Source organism: Manis javanica, chromosome 17, assembly GCF_040802235.1.
Source record: "Manis javanica isolate MJ-LG chromosome 17, MJ_LKY, whole genome shotgun sequence".
Lineage (NCBI taxonomy): Eukaryota > Metazoa > Chordata > Mammalia > Pholidota > Manidae > Manis > Manis javanica.
Window position 1 is genome coordinate 53,530,764 of NC_133172.1, and position 21,204 is coordinate 53,551,967.

Sequence of the window (21,204 nt, forward strand, 5' to 3'; positions counted from 1 at the left end):
TCCTCCATTTGCCGCACCGCGCCTACAAAAAAAAAAAAAAAAAAAGGCACGCCCCCTCCGTTTACGCCACCCGGCTTGGGTCACCCACGCTACTCGCCACTGCAGACACACGCCCCTGCCGCAAGCTCGGCCGGGAGTCGTAGTTTGAGGAGCAGCGCGTGGGTAACCAGGGAAGACGGGTTAGGGTTTGGCCGAGGAGAGGCTCAAGTTGTCCTCCCTGTGCCCTAGTTGGTGTACCCCGCAAGGCCCAGGCGGTCTACAAACCAAAACCCAACATTCGTGCAAAGGCTACTTCTGAAGCCTGCCCTAAAGGCATGGAAAAGTCTGGCTGGGCAGCGCCTGCCAGTGTCCAGGGACTCCGGGGGGCGGAGGGGGAGGGGGTGTCTCCGAAGGCAAAACAATTTTGATAATCATCCTAAGAAGTTGTTTGCCTTTTCCACTTCCTTTCTCTCAGCAGTGTACAGTGTTTTCCAGAGGCTACATGATACATGTAACAGATTGAACGTAGAAGATGTGAAAATCCAAATGGTTTTCTATTAAACATTAAAGAGATTTCCCACTAAAATGTTTTTGTTCTGGAAAGTATATTTTCCATTTACAAAACGTATTATTGTTAAGGTACACTAATGTTTAAGTGAGATCATGAATAAATATATTTAAATGCTCAGTTTTAATTTCTAATCGTTACTATCAGTAGATGTAGCCCACATGAAAAGTTTTAGGACAGGTCTTTAACAATTTTTAAGAGTGTAAAGGGGTCCTGAGATCAAAAAGTTTGAGAACCGCTGTTCTAGCATGGTGAACAGTGATTAAGTTCTCTTCTTCAGTCCCACCCTCTCAAATCCTGGCTTAACTGGCTTAGCTTTAATTTCTTTATAGCAGAGGGTACTGACCTACTTCATTTGGTTATTATTGTAAGGAGTTAAGCACAGGGTCTGAAAGTCAATACTCAAGTGTAAACTATTACTACTGTTGTTAATATTACTATTTCTGTGTGCAAGTTGTTGCATGAATGGAGGTAAGAAAGCTCTCCTTCCCCCTGGAGTGTTGGATGTAATAGGGAGGACAGACATCAAAAAGTTAGGGTGACCAAATTGTCCCAGGTAACTCTTCAGTCCAGACAAACTGAGGCAGTTGTTCAGTATACAACAGGTATACACTTGGCAGAATGAATTGAGTTATTTTAAAGACTTGCAAACAAACAAACAAAAGGCTACCGGAAATGATGGGTGAAAATATAGAACTCAGAATGATATGAAAAAAAGTAAATAGTACCTGGCTTGAAAAAAAAAAAACTTGCAAGCAATGTGTTAGGAGAGGTCCTGACATGGCTTCCTAAAGAAGGTGACATTCAAGCTTCAGTATAATATCAGGATTTCCAAAGAATACACTACCAAAAAAGTTATTCAGACTCTGAAGTATGAAAAGCAGGATGCATTCCAAAGACATAAAGCAGTTCCTCAATTAATACTCATGGTGCTGTGCTTCTTTCTTTCCTGCAAAATACACGCCACAGCTTATAATTCAATATTTATTTCTTTAATATTTTCAAGCTTTGGGAGGCCAGGGATAGGGTCTAAAACAGCTTTGTCCAGCCCTGCGTGTTCACTGCACATACAAGATGCTTCATGAATATTATTGTTCAATGAATGAAAGCACATAAAGTTAGCCCCTAGAGTGCTGTCTGGGTCAAAGGATGCTTTCTGTGAAACCACAGGTAATTCCTAAACTATTCAAGACTCTTACTTGCAATTCTTCACACCCAGAAGGGAATAGAGAATCACCCATCACCCTCCTTAAAATCCCTTTGCTTTCTACCCCATCCACTATCAGTTATGCTCACACACTGCAGCCCTTAGAAAACTCCTCCAGCCCTGGCCTTCACTCTCCTATATTGAATTTTCTTCCTGTCTCCTAGTTTCTTCTCAATTCTTCATCATAAAAGGCCAAAGACTGTTCTGAACAGAAGGGCCTCAGCTCAGAGGATGAGGAAGGGGGAAAACTGCAAGCCAGATAAAAGGCAGAGAAAAGAAAAGATAAAGAATACTTTCTGTGCCTTCTCATGCATCACATAGGAATAAGTGAATGAATGAAGCCAATTAATATTTTTTACTTGCTTCTTTGCCTGTTACCTGGCATATACAGGGGGTGCTCAATAAATATCCACTGAATGAGTGAGTAGCAAATGGGTAAGGCTATAATTTAGGATATATGGCAGGATGTAGCAAGAAGAAGTATGACCAGAAAAGTTAGAAAGGGCTAGTTAGGAAGGGCCTTGCTTTGGCATTTGAGTTTTATTTTGGATATAGAGGAACAGATATAGGTATTCTAAAGCTATCTGTCTGAATCTAGTTTGGTAATCTGTTTCCTACTAACCGCAGTAGGATTGCTCTTGCCTGATCATTTCTGCAACCCTCCCCCACTCCCACCTCTTTAGTTCATATCTGTCTAGTTCTCAAAATCTGCTTGTCATGGTTTGTAGGCACAGAAAGTACTTTAGGTTTCAAGTCCGTGGTGCTTCTGTTCTCTCAATTTTTTCTTTTTTAAATGTGAAAAGGCCCAGTAGAATTTTTGAGAAAGGGAGTATGAACACCTTTCAAACTGCCTCCTCAGTCCTTGCCTTTCCATCTCCCACCCACACTGTCATCAGGAAGGAGTGGGGACTCTGGAGCTAAATCTAGGACTCCCTGGCTGCTGCTTCATTGCTGTGAGCCTCTAAGACCCACATGCGAGTATCCTGTCTGATTCAGAGACAGGGGCCCCTTGTCAATTAGACCTCAACTTGCTGACCAGGCCACAGGGCCCTTATCATCAGGCAATGTCTTTTCAGTTTTCTTGCTAGTCAAGCCACAGGAAGGCAAGGTACGTAACCAATGCAGAAATCCAGGGCTTTGGCTGGCTCTTATCAGCAGCTAGCCTTGAAGTCAATCCTCTTCTAAGTCCCCTGTTTCCTCTTCTACAGAATGTGGAGTTAGTTGACTCCTCAGTCTCTTTACATCTGGGAATCTTTGAATCCTGCCCTGAGCCCCATTAGCAATTTCCTCATTTTCATCATTCAACAGATATTTGTGGATGTGAGTTTCATAAAATATTCTCTGGGCCATGCTCAGGCTCCTTGCTATGTGTGTTTGGTTGCCCACTGCCCTAGTTTCTCTGTTTAAGTTTTCTCTCTTCAAGCAAAACAAGAAGAATGTAAAGAGCTCTGAGAGGTCTTGGAGGACCTCTTTTAGTGGGAGACACTTGTCCACCCAGAGGGGGTGCTGGGCACTCCCTCCAAAACCATGGGAAGTCCTCCCCACCCTCTGGCTCCTGGAGATGGAGAGGGGGCTACAGACTTCCCCAGGCTTCCCATGAGTAGGTCCTAGCAAGCAATTTCTCCCATTTTCTGAACACTTCAAGTCCCAGACTTGTATTCTTCACTTACACCAATCAGTTATGCTCACACACAGCGGCCCTTAAAAAGATATTTCAAGCAGGGGCAACATTACTATGCATTGCTTTGCAGACTGTGGCAACACCAATTTTATCGGCTCATTCTCCTGTTCTGTTAACTGAACCAGTGGTTATTAACCCTGTTTCCTAGCTGAAGGAGAGCCAGGAAGCAGCTCAGCCAGGGTCAGTGAGAACATGATGATAAATAAAACAGACTCTCAATCTAGATGAGGCCATTTCTGCATTCATATCCTTGCACTGACGGCATCCAAATTGATGTCCCCAGACCCAATATCTTTATTTATTTATTTATTGGAATTTGAATTATAGTTTTATTTTAATGATAATGGAAACTTGTTTTGTGTGGATTATTTAAAAAACCACCTCTGCGTGTTGTGGGGGATCCTGTTTGGAATACAGGTCTGTCCCAGACAAAATAACTTTAAACCAAGAACCCACAGGAGAAACTTGGGGCAAAACACATATTGGACTCTTGATGCAACAAATGACAAAATGAAACTAATCCGAGGATGCAGGTCTCTGTGGATTCCCTGTTGCTATGCCATGAGTCACTCTCTAAGATGTAATGTGTAGAATTAAGCTACTGAATGAAGAACTTTCCCTACTCTGTATTTTAATGTTTTCACTTCAGAGACCAAAATTGTCATTTGAGTAAGTGCACAAGGAGATAACAAGGGCACTGCCTGAGAATGGCTGCCATTCAGGGTCCCACAGGGCACCCAAGCCTAGTGTCATCATATTGCAGAGAATATTGGCTTCACCTTTGCAGTTCAGACTCTCAGCTGTTCAGTGGTGCCAGATGTGACAGAGACTGGCTTAGCATAAGCTATAGACTGGAATATAAACCTTCAGGGCAAATTATTAATTTACAAAAAGGAATGTAACTGTCAAGCAGATCTAATCTTTTTCACCCCACTGGCAAACATATAGAGGAAAAGAAATTGTCATCCCAAGATCCCTTGATGAGCATGTTCACTGTAAAGCTTAGAAGCCCAGCTCTGCTCCTACTAGCTGTGTGACGTTGTAGGGTACATGAGGTATATACTTATATGTACCCTTTTCTCTATACCTATCTCTATAGAAACTTAAATTGCTCCAACACTAAAATACAAAAAGGTATATAGCAAAAAGAAATATTTCTCATCCATCCTGTCACCTCCAGTTCCCACTGCCCAACCCCAGGGGACTGACTATATTTCCATATTTCCATTTCCATCCAGTATATTCATGAATATATAGGCTAAGAAAAATAGATCTAATTTGGGGAGGGGGCAAGTTTCTTAGTTTTTTAAGCCATGGCCTCTCCAGTGCTCATTTATCATGGGCCTTTATTTTTTTTTACTGATAATGATATTGATCAATCTTTCCCCAGCTCCCCACGCCCTCAGCACATGGTCCTTCCTCCCTACTGAGGTTCACAGGACTCTCTTGCCTGCTCTTGTGAACCAGCTACATCTTTGGCTCCCACGTCCTCCATTGCTGCTCTACTGCATCCTTCAGTTCCTTGAAGATGCCATGTCCTTCAAACATGCTGTTGTCTTTGTTTGGAACACTCTTCTCCTTCTGCAGCACAGTTCTCCATCCCCCACCCCCAATTTTCTGGCTAGTCTCCAAGTTATTTTAGGTCTTGCCTTTGACACATATTTACTGAGTGCCAACTATGTACCAGGCACTGTTCTAGGCATATTTAGCACACTGTATTGTCACTGCCTGCTTCAATATTTCATATACATATATTTATATGGTACTACACTGTAATTCACATACCATAAAATTCACCCTGTAAAGTGTGTACATCAGTGGGTTTTGGTATATTCACAAGGTTGTGTAACTATTACCATTATTTAACTCCAGAACATTTTCATCACACCAAAAATAAACCCACTAGCAATCATTCCCCATTCTCCTTTCCCCAAGGACCGGGCAGCTATTAACCTTCCTGTCTCAAAGGATATGTCTATTCCAGACATCTCATGTAAGTGGAATCATACAATATGTGGTCTTCTGTGGTTGGATTCTTTTACATAGCATAATATTTTCAAGGTTCATCCATGTTGTAGCATGTAGTAGCTTTTTATTTCTCTTTATGGTTGAATAATAGTCCATTGTATGGATATACCACATGTGCTTTATCCATTCATCAGTTTGGGTTGTTTCCACTTTTAAGCTATTCTGAATAATAATCCTGTGAACATTCATGTGGGCATGTACTTACATTTCTCTTGGAAATATACCTAGGAGTGGAATTGCTGGGTCATATGATGTTTAATTTGTTTGAGGAGCTGCCAGACTGTTTTTCAAAGCACCTGTACCATTTTACATTCCCATCAGCAAGGTCTGAGGGTTCTGATTTCTGCACATCTCATCAACCCTTGTTATCATCCTCTTTGATTAGAACCATCCTAGTGGGTATGAAGTGTTCTTCTGAAGCTTTGTGAGAACAAGTACTCCATCTTTCTTGTTCACTATTATCTCTGAGAACATACTGTAAGAACTGGCATTTATTAGATGTTTATATTTTGTTCAATACACCAAAAAAGTGTTGAAAAAGTAAATCAAAAGCTAGTTAGATGGCTACAATACTTACTGTGTATTATTTCCTCAGTAGAGATCTGTTTAAGCGATCTAGTACCTTTTTTTTCTGCACAGTACTGAACCACTCTTCTGTTATGATAGTCTTTTTTCAGGGAAGAAACTGAGATAAATAAATTTAAGCATTCTTGTTTGTCTTCAGATCACTCATTTGGATGTTAGGTGTGTGTAAATTCCTCATTTAGGCACTTACAGATAATTTCTTGATATTGTAACATTTTGTTTTTCCTACATCCATTTCTCATACAAAACTCTTGACTTCTTTTGGCAGGGCTTTTTGTTCACCCCCACTCCCAGAATTCAATACTTGCAAACAAACTTCCTCCTGTTTCTTTCCAAGCTGGTCACACTGGAACAATCAATACCTATGACAGTCCAGCCCTTCTTTTATTGGTTTCCTTCCATTATCTCTCTACACCCTCTTTTGGCTCTTTGATTTGGAAGTATCTGGGAACATGTAGAGCAAAGAAGTCAGTTGGGCCAGGGACTGGATGATGCTCATAGCCAGGACTCAGCACTTGAAAAATACACGTTGAATTAATGAATGTGGATATGTGAGAGAGACGTATTGCAAAATGTAGACTCGATCAACAAATACTTTTTAAGTACCCACTGTGTCCCCAGGCCCTGTGGTACATGCCAGAATAAAAAGGAAACAAAACAGGGGACCTGCCTTGGACTAGGGAGTTTCTAAAATCACTGGATCTAGCTGCTATTATACAATTTCCATGTCCATTTCTTTTCACTTTTTATCATACATTGGTTAAGCCCCAAATGGGAAATTCTGACCTACTGTCAGCGAAATCCGGAGTCACAGGTGCCCTCGTGCGCTGTTTACCCCCAAACAACTAAAAATCCCCCAAATGTTAAGCTTCCTGATTTTAGGGATTCCTCGGATGGGGAACCTCCGAAAGAACGGAACGCATGCCCACCAGAGGGTGCTGTAGGGGTAAATTTGTGCTGGGAGGGGAGCTTGACCGGTGACCCCCTCAGAGCCAGGTAGGCGTCTGGAGCAGTTGTCATTCTTCCTTGTGTTTCCCTCCCACCCCCTTGAACATCGCCGCCCCTCCCATCACAGGTGGTGCCCCCCTGAATAATTAGCCATTTTCTGGGACTTACAGAGTGCCTGCTTTGAGAAGACCTTCTTCTTCTCTTCCTGACACCCCCGGGGCTCAGGCCACTCAGGTCCCAGGCCAGTCGGGACTGGCGGGGCGGGCGGGGACCTCCCGGGAGTCTGCGGCGCCGCGCCGCAGGGGCCGCGAAGGGGTTAACCTGGCGGGGAGGGGGGGGGCGGGGGCGCGGGCCGCGCCTGCGCTCTGCCGCCTTCCATTGTCTCCACGGCGGCGAGGAGCGCCGGCTAACGCAGCCCGGGATCGAGCGGGGCGGAGCGGCCGGCGGCGCCGGCGGCGGCTGGAGGGAAAGCGCGACGCGACGCGACCGCGGCTTCCCGAGGTCCGCTTCGCCGCCCGGCGCCGCAGCCCGCTCGAGGCCTGGAGGGGTCCGGGCCGCCGTCCGTGGTTGCGGCGTTCTGAGGCGGGGGACGCGCCCGGCGCCCCCAGCCCTCCTCCTGCCCGGCGGGCGGCCTCCTCCGGCGCCTCCCTGCGCCCGCCCGCCGCCCCCCTCCCTCCTTCCCTGCGGCTCCCCCGGCTTTCGGGAGCCCGGGGGCGGCCTGTGGTGCGCCGAGCCCGCTCCGGACTGCGCCTCTTTGGACCTTGAGGGGAAACATGCGTTTGGCTTGGATCGTTTTAAATTCTTAGTTTGGGATCCCCGCCTGCCTGCCTCTTCCGCCCCGCGGGGTTTCTTTTTTCCTTTTCTTTTCCTGTTCTTTTTTTTTTCTTCTCCTTTTTCCCCTCCCGGTCTCCTTTTTGACTCCCTCGCCATTTATGCTCGCCCAACCCTCCCCCCGCTGCTGAGAGGTGGGGGAGGGTCTCGGCCTCCAGGTTCCCGCCCCACCGGGCCCGGGCGAGCATGGGGGGCAAGCAGAGCACGGCGGCCCGCTCCCGGGGCCCCTTTCCGGGGGTCTCCACCGATGACAGCGCCGTACCCCCGCCGGGAGGGGCGCCCCACTTTGGCCACTACCGGACGGGCGGCGGGGCCATGGGGCTGCGCAGCCGCTCGGTCAGCTCGGTGGCGGGCATGGGCATGGACCCCAGCACGGCCGGGGGAGTGCCCTTTGGCCTCTACACCGCCGCCTCCCGCGGGACCGGCGACTCCGAGAGGGCGCCCGGCGGCGGAGGGTCCACGTCCGACTCCACCTATGCCCATGGCAATGGTTATCAGGAGACGGGCGGCGGTCACCATAGAGACGGGATGCTGTACCTGGGCTCCCGAGCCTCGCTGGCGGATGCTCTACCTCTGCACATCGCACCCAGGTGGTTCAGCTCGCACAGTGGTGAGTCCGCGGGTGGGGGAGGCCTCCGAGGGTGGAGTGCAAGGGAGACGCGCCGGGGCGCCCCAAACCTTAGCGTGCCGGCGAAGGTTTGGATGTGGAGTGCCCGACCTGCATCTGTCTGCCTTTCCCTTGGTTCCCGAAGCCAGTGGATGAATGAGATGGATATCCACCATCTGGAAAAGAGGCTTTCTGCGAGGCTGCGGGGTCTGGCGTTTTAGGACTGCAGGCGTTCGTTTACTTGTGGATGGGCAGAGTGAAACCTGCCTATTGGAAGCTCATTTTCTGTCATCCTGGGAGAAGAGGCCTGGTCTGGCTTAGAGCAAGTCGGCCTTGGGGCTTCCTTTCTATCACTGCAGCATTGTGCCTATCTCACCGTTAACTGAGAGAGGGATCCAGTTAAACCAAAGGGTGTCTCCCAAACAAAGGGTGTCTCCCAGACAAAGAGTGAAAATAAAATTGGGGCAAGTGGTGTTCGGATTAGTGCTCTCACTCCTGCTGTGAGAGGTGGGTGCCCAATTTTGCCACCCTGCTGGAGATCTGTTTGAATTGTTTAAAATGGAGCAGCAGGCAGGCTGCTGGTATAGACAGGTGTGGCCTGCTGAATGGAGGGCTTAGCCAAGGAGCCTCCCTGGGAGGCTTTGCTGGGCAGGGGCTCTGGTCCCCCTGCTGCTTGCAGTGGGCTTGGCTCAGTCAATGACTGTCACATCCCTCCATCTTTTTTCTTCCCCTCCATGCTAAGTGTTTGGTCTTCCCGGTAATTTGCATCTTTTTGTTATGGGAGAGGTGAGATTTTACTGCCCATCTGTTGGCACATGACTGGGAAAGAGAAGGATTCAAAGAATCAGGATGAATTCGTTTTGTGAACTTCTAGTGACAGGCCAGTGAAAAGCCCGTGGAGGGTTTCCCAGGCTCTGACTGGCAGTGCAGAAAAGGCACTGGCGGGAGCTTCTGGAAGAAACAGGTCTGTCTGCTCAGCTAACCCGACAACCCAGGTTAGGCTTCTAGAAAATTGACCAAAAGGAGTACGGGCTGCTCTTTACTAATTGGTAGGTTGGAGTGAAGAAGTTAACCTATTGAGACTTTTTATGGAGGATTTCTCTATTGGCTCACTGTTCTGGCTGTTGTGGAATGGGGTAGACTTTTTGGATCTCTCTCTTTTTTCCGCTCAAAATAGTCTGGTTTTTTTTTTTTCAATTCTAAAAACTTTAAATTGTGAAGTACTTTTTTGGGGACATTGTGACTAGTTTAGGGTAACACTTGAAAGTGACTTTTGAATTACTAGGATGGTACTTTAATCCTTGAGCAGACCTCTAGGTATTATTGGACCTGCATCAAATTCTGCTGAATGAGATGCAAGGCATGACTGCCTTTAGCACTTTTAGACATTTGATTAGCTTTAGACATATTGAAGTTAGTAATCTTTCTTATAAGATTTGGTATTGAAAGAGTCAGCTGTATTTGTGAGACAATTGTGGTTACGTTTTTAACAGAACTGTCATTAGTATCTGATTTTAAACTAAAAACCACTGTTGGATTCTCTAAAATCACAAAGTTTTGTGTGTTGCCAAACAAATGTAATCTTACAGAGGCTTGTTGGGTAAGGAGTTCCATTTTTTGCTAAAATTTCTAGTCTGTCTCTTACTAGAAACTTCTTTTTCCTTATTTCACTACCAGCTTCCATGCTGGAATTAGAAGCTTAGAGTCCAAAATTTCATACTTCTCAGCTGTGAAACCTTAGTGAAAATTTTTTTCATCCACTTGTGAGGGTAGAGAAAGCTATTGAACTTTGGGAATATGGGATGAATTGGGGCATATTAATCCCTTAAGGGATTAATGTTAAAGTGTGTTTGGGAACATTGCTATTAATATTTTGGGTAATACATTCTTTACAGGACCATCCTGTCCTTTTCCAATACACTGAGCACTGAGCATTCCAGTGCCCCCACAGAATTTCCAAATGCTCTTGGTGGGAGAGGAGGGTACCACCCTGACTGAGAACTTGCTTTAAGAATTCATTCTTTTATTCAAATAAAGTAGTTTTTCCTATGCATTTCATTTGAGATGAGCTGTCCTATTTCCACTCTTCTGCAATCGTGGTTCTGTCTCACCTTCTGGAACGGGCCACAGGATCTTTCTTCCAGGGCATCCCGTTCCTCTTTTGTTCATTGCTGGAAGAAGAGAAACTTGTTTCTATTTTGGAGCCTTTGAGTAAGGTCTGCAGTTCTTGCTGTGTCGTAAGAGTGGAAGGGTAAGGATTTCAGTGCACCATTGACTGGGTGCCTGGAGTTGATGTGATGCTTACATTTTCACGGGGCTTACGGAACTCTTCACGGGCAGGGAAAACAGCTGTCAGTGAAATAAGTGGGGGAGTTCAGTGTGCACAAGGCTTCCTTAAAGGGAATGAGCCGATGCTGTGTCAGGAGGTAGAGTACTGGGGTCCCAGCTCCTCCTCTGAGTAGCTGTGACCTTGGGCAAGACACATCACTTTTTGAGCCTCATCTTTGTTATTTTTAAAATAGATGTAATAATCCTCGGCCACCAGCCCTGAAAGGTTGTTCCCCAGATCCTGTGAGGATATGAAGCAGTCATATTTGTCTGTTCTCGGTTCCAGTTACTCTTCCCTGGGCAGTGACCCTCGCATGCTCTGTTTTCTATGCCTAAAATACTTTTCCTTCCATTCTGTACACGGGTAGCTCTTCCGATCCCTTAGGGCTCAACTTAAATTTCTCCTCAGAGAACAAACACTCTTAAAAATTGGCTCCCTCCTGTTAATCTCTCCAGTCACTCACCTGTTACCTTAATAGCACTTATCATACTTTATAAGCACTTACCCATTTAACTAAATTTTAAGTTCCATGAGAGCAGGACTGTGCCTCTTAACCGCTATTGGAACTCATGCACTGTGTGTGCTTGACACACAGATTTGTTGAGTGCCTGGAGTCCATTATTTCATTGAATCATCACTATAACTCTGTGAGGTAAGACTTTTTATTCCCATTTTACAGATGAGGAAACTGAGGTTTAGGGGGACATTAAGGTCAGGTAGTAAACATGAGGCAGAGCTGAGATTGGAATACAGGTCTGCAAGTGTCAGAACCTGGGCTATGAGCCATTACCTTCTGCTGTCTCTCATCCCAAAACATAAGGAGGCTGGGTAGTACCCTGCAGATTGCAATGGCTTGAGAGTCGGAGGGCTAGGCTCATCTCCTGGTTGGGCTACCAATTAACTGTCTGACTTATGTCCTTGGGCAAGTCATTTAGCCTCAGTCATCATTTCTTCATGGGTAAGATAGAGATAATACCTGCCCTGCTTACTTTGCAGGGATGTTGCTGTGAGGGTATAATGGGATAGTGTTTACAAAAGCCAGGTAACATACAAATGGAAAGTGGCATTCCCACTTTATAGAAGACACTCTCATAGTTCTCTGCCTTCTTTCATCTCCATAATTTGCTGGGCAAAGAGATTTAGACCTGTGTGAACTGTTTCCCCAAAATGGAAGCCAGTGCTCTCTACCGAAATCTGACCTACACCCACGGGAAATTCTTAATGATGAATGCCATTGAGAAGAGCTACCTTTTTATTAGGATCTGAGTAGAGTCCCTTCCCTTCTACATTAAAATATAAGTTTTGCTGTGAAGTGTTTAACTCCTAAAGGTTATTTGGGTGGTATTCTGAAGACCTGGTCATTCTTTGTAACAGTCCTGTTTATCTCAGAATGCACATTTCTGGAAGTGGGATAAAAAACAGAGGATCCACCATGTTGGAAGGAAGAGGTTACCTGTTTTCTGGTTCCTACTATAAAATGGCTGGTCATGGAGGGTTTCACTCCAGCTTCTTCCCATATATGTATATGCATATGCATATTCAGAAAAATCCAAACTGTTCTCTGTTGTCATCAAGCCATCAACTAGGGTGACTTTTGATAAGTCTCTGAATGTGCTAGCATGGGTATCTCCTGTGTTCTATTTTGCTGCCACTCGGGGGTTCTCAAGTGATTTAATTTTCTGTATTTTTAAATAATTAGGGGGAGTTGCCAACTCCACTGGATTGGATCAGAAAGCCTTTTTGTGCCTCACCTTAGGCGTGCTAGAGTAATGGTCCTTTACACGGTTTTGGAGAAGGAAAAGCATTTTGTGGTCTCCAAAGAGCATGATTGGGGTCCCTTGCCCTGCAAAAGTTCTATTCTTAATGAAGACCTTTTTAAAGCAGAGTTTTTAGTTCTCTATTACCATGAAGGCTTATTTTCTATAAAAGAAAAAAGTTCCTTTGGGGAGAAGATAATTTCTTGAAGGTCAGTTAAGTCTTCCTCATTCAGGTTTGAAAGGTGTTGCAAGAAACAATGGTTTCACTCTTAAAGTGTTTGCTTTATGTGATGTTTACATTTTGCTGTTAAACAAATACACACCCCCAATTATGTCACAGGGGTTACTCTGAGCCAGGCCACTCTTAACCAAATAAATTCATCTCTAGTTCTTTTTGGGAAAAGAACGTGCTTTGTATTTTATGAATGCGATACTCAAACCAAGCTCATTAGGCACTATCATTTATAATTATCAATTATAAAAATTAATTTTGACAATTTCAGTATGGGAAAAAACTTCATGGGGAAAATAGTGGTAACTTAAATGGGCTCTTGGTCCTGATCCTACTACTGACCCTTAAACAGGGTGTTTTTAATGACAGTGGGTCACTGAAGTTGTGGTACTAGAATCTTGAAGTTAGCCGAAAACTTAAATCTTAAACCCAGGCTTTTAGAATGATGGATGAGAATAAATTTCCATCTGTTTGCTTTCCAAGTTTTGCATGGCCTCGGCTGAATCAAGTGGTTCCTAGTGATGACTGTGGGAATAGGCTTGAGTCTGAGAAGGGACTTCTCAGAGACTCAGCAGTTTTCACTTAGGAAGGACACAGGTTTATCCTTGAATCAGCAGTAGGTTTACTGAATCTTGATATGCTGAATGGATGAGGGGTGAGTTGGGGGGCATGAATGAATAACCTGAGGACCAACCCTCAGGTGTGAAGCAAATAAAAAACCAAGTTAATCTTAAAGCAGCAGCTGAGGTAGTTTCTAGGCTGATGAGGCTGTTTACCTTGTGATCTCGGAGTTAGTTGTTAAAGAGTAAAATCTTCCTCTGTTGGGAATAAAAAGGAAGGGGGATTTTACAGGGTCTCTGTAAACACCAAGTTAGAGGAGGCATGGTAAGAATTTATAGTGCACGCTTGATCTATAACAAGCAGGAGGCAGATACAAGTAAGAGCTCTCCTGATTTCTGTGAGTGGTTCAGAGGATTTTTAAACCTAACTGCTCTGTAATTTGTAGGGGGCTTATTAACAATGCAGACAACTGGACCTCACTGCCAGAATTCAGTAGAGCTAAGGGGAGACCCTAGAATTTGAATCTGTAACAAACAGTTCTGGAACTGTACTCATAAGACCTAGATCTGAAAACTATCACAGATTTAACTTTTCTCTCCCCAAACAAAGAAAGAACTTTGAATGCTTTTTTTGGTGCTTTCATTAGCATTATTTTCAACATTACTAAACCAAGCAGATATTTCCTAAGTAGGATCCATACAAATCTTCGTTTCACATGCTCCCAGAGGGTAGATTCATCCAGCAGGAGCATGGGTCATTATTTGACAGTTTTCTTTTACACGGAACTAAGCTTTTTTCTTTTGCAGGCAGGTCTGAGCCAGTCCGCCGTAGCCCTGAAAATTGAAGTTGCTCGACACAGAAGGAAATTGTGACAGTGTCCTCTCTCCTTCTGTGCTTGTCTTCCCCCTAACTTTTCTTGTAAGGCACAGCTGCCTTTGGCTGCTTGTGTTAAAGAAGGGCTGACTCAGTTATATCCTCTTTGCTGTATCTCCAGCCAGCTGCTAGACAAGTCAAGATCTTAAGATGAATCCAGACTTTAAATGGACAAAATACCTTTTTTTCCTTTTCTCTTACTGACCCAAAAGTATGTGACTTTTTATGTATGCGTATGGAGGTCTGTTAAGACACTCATTTATTCTGCTGGGTTTTATGGAGCCTCCAGTATTCTAGGACCTGTGGTAAGTGCTGGGAATAGGTAATATAAGGGTGATTAACATTACTTGGTTCTTTCTAAGAATCTTGGCTGCCTCACTCCTCAGAGAATCTGCATATTGCAGCTCCTGGAAGATTTTACCTTCTTCATCAGCTCCTCTGTTGAATAAACAAATTCAGACTTTTGCCCATGAGGCTACCACACGGATGATAGATCCCCTCTGTTCTTCACTCTCAGTATTCATTCTTTTCCTAAACCCTTATTTCTGGTCTAGGGCAGGCAATCTTTTCTTCGTGGTTCCAGCCAAGTGTCTATTAAGAAATTGCTCGTATAAGTGGTCTGCTGAGAATATCAGAAGAAAAACTTTTTCAAACTCTTCATGCCTATCTTTGACTTCAGTTTCTTCATCATCCCTATAGCCACTTTTCTTTCAGGTCACTGAACACTGATCTAGAAGCATGAACCACCCTTTTAGTAATCCATCTCTAAAATTTACCCTAAGCTGCAGAAACCCAAAAGGAAATTTAAGGCACAGTTTTCCTCTTTTTTCTGCTTCGTCTTATAAATATACATCTCTGAGCTCCACCACATTGACACTTAAGTGCTATTTTAAGTAATTTTTAAAGCCTTGTTTATGAAAGTCAACATTGATGACTAACATGTCATTCCCCCTGGAATAATTATTAAATTGTAGTTACATTTGAGCATTTTTGCTCAAAATAAAGAACGTGAAAGAGTGCATCATACTGAGGGACTTTATGTGGACTCTGGCTGCAAAGTGATACCTTAATTTCTGAAGGATGATTTTTAGAGAACCTAGTCATCTTGATCTTAGTGAATTAGACTTGTCATAGCATGGCTCCAGCTCTCTTGTTGGTAGTACCTTTAGCCCTCTAACAAATATAATTAAATAAGCCACACTTTACAAAGAGTTTTTCTGAAACCAGTCACCTCTGTACTGTACGCTATCTTTTACGGTCCAAGGTGATTTTTTTTAGCACATGAGAGAAACTTCAATCTGGAATTGCCTAGGTGATCTGGGGCAGAAGTACAGGAACCCAAGAGCCCTAGACCCTAGCCAGGTTGGTCATCTTGCCCACATTTCCCAGCTCTTTGGAGATGTGCTAATTTGTTTCCCTCTCAGAGAACCTTTCCCCTTCTCATAGAGAACTAAGTTTCTCTGAAGATCCTGTAAGGATTTGAGGGCATTCTTGCGATTCCAGCTAAACCAGTGAAGTACTTGTCTCCCATAAATACAAATTATCTTCCTGTGATATTGTTCCATTCTGTTGAGATCATTTGCACTTTCAGTGCCTGCTAAGCTGTAATACCAGCCAAGTCAGCCTTTCAGAGAAACTTTATTATAACTGCCCACTACTGTAACATGCATCATCAAATACCCATGTACACTATGTATTATTGGGTCTCCTCATTCCTGGTCAAATGTGGCGGAAACATTCCTATTTTGCAACCAGGTGGCCTTGAGAACTACGTGAGTCTAAGGTCTGTGAGGAGGGCTGGTTGTGCACTAGCTGCCTGCCTTCTTCATATCTGGCGAGCCCAGTCGTGTTGGTTGCGTTTAATTCATTGCTTCCTGCCTTCTCTCAGCCCAGAGGCCAAGGGCAACATAAAAGGATAGTGAATCTAAGCATCTCCAGTACTTAAAGGTATAGGAATCTCCTATGAAGTGGCAGACCTTTGAGAAATAGTATTATGAGCTGTTCTGTTTTTGCTGTGGCTTTGGAAAACCTTTGGATTCTTCTACTGAAAATCTGTTTGAAAAAAAAAAATCTTTTTAATGAAACACTGTGAGTCACAAAGCAGCCACTCCTCATAATAGCATTTCTCACCAAGGGAATTTTTGGTAGCTGTTGGGGGAGGGATTTGAGTAGGTTGTGGATGATAAATCCTTCAGTGGAACATAACCAAAGGCTGCCATATAAGAACTCTGGTGTTTTCCATGCTGACAGCTAGCTCTGCATTCAAAGTGCAGGGCAGCAGAATAGAATGGGGAGGCCTGTGCACTGTGAATTGCCGTAGTAGCATGACCAATGAGATTAGTGTTTCAACATTCAAACTCAGTTCATTAAAATACATGTAGTATAGTAAAAGGATCGTGAAACAGGCCCTGGGTCAGAGGGCTTGAGGCTGTTTACAGGAAGAGCACCAGATTTCTGGATTAAGGGATGACTGTGGACATAATGATGAGAATTGAAGAGTCACGAGTGTGCCTCCTTTCTCCATATTGTGAAATGGTGGTGCTGGGCACTGATCATGGAACTACTTTACAAAGAGGGAATTCATACAAGGTCATCTGTGCTCTTAAGATATTAGGTCTAATAAAGCACTTTGACATCCAAAATGAGCTCGTCACCTGTTCAGTCTTTCTGTAAGATGGTGTAAAGGAAACTAGCGAGTTTCGAACAAGCCAGGATTATGATATCAGCGACCACAGTGCCTGTCCTCAACCTTTCTGCCTGCCAGTACCTGCGTTTTAATTGTTTGCAACTGCAGTGACTTACAATTGTTTGGTTACTGTGTCTTACCACTGTCTTACGTGAGCTACAGATGAGGAAAGTCTCAAAGGTTATTACAACTGTGTTAAGATTTGCGTTCCTTCAGAAACTCATAGCTGTCTCTTACACTGTGTTTACCTGGCTTTGCACTTTTATTCAAAGCCACTTACCAGTTCCAAGTCTCCAAAGCTCAGTAGACGGAACAGGAAGTCAGCGTTTAATGCCTAAGAGTCAGCAAGAACTAATGGAGAGAAGGGCACAAGCGCAGAACTGGGAGGGAGGTTCTGGGCCCTGAAGGTAACAGGCCTGTAGGATTACAGACACATCCTTCAAGGGTGACTAACCACAAGGGAAAAACAATAGGAATCCCTGTTTTGAGAGGACTAATTTAAAAACTCAACGTTTAAAACTAATGGTATAATTACACAGTATCTTTTGCCTAAGAAGTTCAAAATTCTCAAAATAACAGTTAATTACTCTCCTATCTTCCTGAGGTACGTCTTGTGGGATCTAGGCTGGAGTCTGACCCTTCCTTTTCCTGTCCCTTCACTTTTATTAGATGAACTCTATAAAGTTTCATTCCTGTGATTGCAGGATGGAAAATTCACAGCGGCCTGTGCTATTTTGATTTTGGTTTCACTTGCACATTTCAGGAAATAGGATAGTGGTGGGACTCTAAATAGGAGCTCTGGTCTCTTGGAATCTTTTCAAAAATTGAACTATCCCATGCATTCAAAAGAAATGATATGCTTATCTACCAAGCAAGATTAATAAATAAAACACTACAGATGTACTTGTATGTACTGTGCCCAATTCCCTTTTTCTCCTTGCCTCCTCAAAGGTAACTGCTGCCCTGACTTTCCTGTTTATCAGCCTGTATATTTTCATACTTTCACTGCATGTGTCTGTCCAAAACAGTATTTGTTAATTCATCTTATCTCCACCTTTTCATATCCATGTATACATATATATATACCTCAAAAAGGATTTGAGACCTATAAATCTATTGCACTAACATTGCTCTAACATTCACTGTCGTTGCTGTACTCTACTGTATAAATATACCACAAATATCACCATTTATTGATCCATTCTCATCAGTGGATAGTAAAGTTATTTTCAGTTGCTTCGAGAATGTTTTTCTGTTTCTTTAAATACTTGAGTGAAAGATTTTTTTAAGGTACATCCTTAGTCATGAAATAGCTGGGTCATATGGTATATATATCTTCAGCTCTTAATGAAATATTGCCCAGTAGATCTCCAATGTGCTTGTACCAGTTTACACACCCAAAATAGCATATTTTCACTTATTCCATGTCCTTGCCAAAAGTTGATATTGTCATACTTTAATTTTTGGCAAGCTCTAATGGGTGTGAAATGGTATACCATTGTAATTTTGTTTTTATATGTTTGATAATGTATATTTATATTAATTAGTATATTAATATTGTATATTTAATCATCATGTCTCCTCTTCTATGAAATGCTTTTTCAGTCTTACGTAGGATGGTTCATCCTTTTCTTACTAGCAGGTGTATGAATTTGTGTTTTTTTGTTTTGTCCTGTTTCCTGATAATTGTCATCTTATGTAATGCAAATGTGTTTCTCCCAGTTTGTGGCTTATCTCTTTATTCTCTTTGTGGTTTCTCACAGTTAATTTTAATACAATTGAATATTTCAGTGTTTTCACTTTGGGCTTGTGCATTTTGTGGCTTAAGAAAATATTCTTTCCCATAGGTAAAGAGGACATAAAAGTATTATATTTTCTTTTCAAATCTAAAAAATTTTGCCTTTTTTATTTAAGTCTTTAATCCAAGGACAGTTAAACTGTTTGAATGGGGTAAGATGAGTATATATTTTTCTATTTCCATATGAATAACCAGTTCTTCAGCAGCCAGTGAGGAATGTTAAAGACTTTTCCTACTGATTTACAAAGCCACCTTTATCATTTATCAAGTTGCCTCCCAGGTATGGATTTGTTCCTTGGGCTTTTGTTCTGTTCCACTGGTCAATTTGTCTCTCCTTGTGCTAATGCTTTCTTAATTACTGTAGTTTAGTCTTGCTGTGTGGAAGGGCAAATCCTTTCATTGTGTTATTTATTCCTTAGCAAAGCTGTGTTGTCTAAATGAAGCTTTCTAGGGGACAAATAAGGGAATCCGGATAGAATCAACAAATGAAGTACAAAGTGGGGGTTAACTGCTCTGTTGATAGCTAATGTTCTTAATGACAGAACATCTGGTAAACCAACCTTAATGGACAGTTTCAAACTTTTCCCCTACAATATTGCACAAACAATAACATTTCCCTGTGTCTTTGTATTGCAAACAGCAGAATAAACAATAATGTATGTTACAACAACCATAAAAACAAAAACTGGTTAGCAATTTTTGGCACTTGTGGCTTCCAGGTAAAGTTTAGAATCTACTTTGTCAACTTCTATGGGAGAAAAGTGTTAAGATATTTATCAGAATTACATTCAGTTTATCAATTGCCATCTTTTTAAAATTGAGTCTACCTATGAATCTGATGGGAATGCACTTAGAGATGTAAGAACAGAATTTTTAAAGAACAGTTTTTGAAACTTTGAAATGATTTCAGACTTACAGAAAAGTTGTAAAATCTGTATAAATAAATACTGCCTTTCCATCATCCAGAATCCTCAAAATGTTACTAGAAAGACACAAATAGTTGAATGTCTATTAAGTTCTTGACTCTACAAAGTAATTTAAGGTCATAATAAATGAAACTTCTCAAGTCTGGGTAGTCTACATTGACCTGCTCTTGGGAATGGGAAAACCAAGTGACATGGTGTCTGAAGGGTGGCCAGGCCTAACACTGAGATCTGCTTTCATCAGAGTTGGTCTGTATCCTTACGTGAACTGAAATTGGTCCCTATTGAAAGAGGGGTTTATTGTCCTTCAGTTTAGGGTCTTCTCAGACAGCTTTGGGCTGCAGAGTTCAGGTCAAGTCTGCCACAGTATGACATGAGAATGTTTTCTGGAGGCTTGGCTAGGCTGAGCCAGAGGTGCTTTAATGGGAGGAATGAGATACCCCTTTCCCCACCTCCTGGGAGAGGCAGTGAGGCGCAGTGGTTAAGGTTGCAGGCTCGCAGCCAGAATACCTTAGCTTTGAATCCCAGTGTGGCTGATTTAGTTTCAGAACCTTGTGCTCTAAAGTGAGGCTAATAGTAATTGTATCAGTCAAAGGGGTCTGTTGTATGAATTAAACAAGTTTATAGGCATATCCACATCACTCGGGAAAGGGTCCAGCAGATAATAAATGATCAGTAAATGTAACCTATTATTATTTTTTAATGTCTTTGGATAAAGGTTATAAATTCTTTAAGATCTTGAGTCCCTTTTGTTAGATTTATCACTAGGTACCTTATAGTGTTTTGGTGATTATTGTAAATAGTAACTTAAAAAATTTGTAGATAATTGTTTCAGTTTCCTTGTATATTCAGCAGACTTCCTGAACTCTTATAGGTCTACAGAGAAATCTACATCTACAGAGAGTCACATCTGCAAATAATGACTGTTTTGTTTGTTCTTTTCTAATCCTTGTATGTGTCATTTCTCTTTCTTATTTAAGATCGCTGACTAGTTCCTCCAGTAAAAAGCTTATTTAAATCTATAATCATGGGCATACTTGTTTTTCTCATATTCAAGGGAGTGCTTCTTGCATTGAAAGCATTGTGTATGGTTTTGGTAGATATCCTTTATTCTCTCCTATTCTTAATTTTAAATTAAGTATCATAAGTGGCTGTTTTATCAAAAATTTCCTTTGCATTTATTCATATGGTCTTTTTCCTTTCATTTGTTAATGAAGTGAATTGTATTAATAGACTTGTAATGTTAAGCTATCCTTATGTGCTTGAAATAAATCCAACTTGGTTGTGAATTTTTAAATATGTTGCCAGATTTAATATGTTAACATTCTACTTGGGGATTTCTGTATATCTATTATGAAATTTCACTCATAATTTATTTTTCTTCTCTTGTTATTAAGATGAATGCAGCTTTTTGAAAGGAGTTTAGGAATATTATATGTACATTCTTTTCTGGAAAATTTTTTATAAAAGCGTGTTTGAGTTCTTACTGCCAACAGAGGACACACTCAGAGTGTTAGTTGAATCAAATGTAATTCAAAAGACAGTTTGCAGTGGGCAGGATTAAAGGAACGAACAGTGGATGGGTGAAGTATCCATAGATCGGCCACAGTG

At 42.5% G+C, this 21,204-nt stretch overlaps 1 protein-coding gene across 2 annotated transcripts in view; it reads left to right on the forward strand.

Annotated features, from left to right (window-relative positions):
• Positions 1-7,382: 7,382 nt before the first annotated feature.
• Positions 7,383-21,204, forward strand: part of ZNRF1 (zinc and ring finger 1) — an 86,814-nt gene continuing 72,992 nt past the window's right edge. The window contains exon 1 of one of the 2 annotated variants that reach the window (XM_017653312.3): positions 7,383-8,437. In XM_017653312.3, the coding sequence (XP_017508801.1) occupies positions 8,014-8,437 (424 nt within the window). In that variant the 5' untranslated portion in view covers positions 7,383-8,013. The remainder of the gene's footprint in view (positions 8,438-21,204) is intronic. The other variant, XM_017653311.3, reaches the window with a different exon arrangement.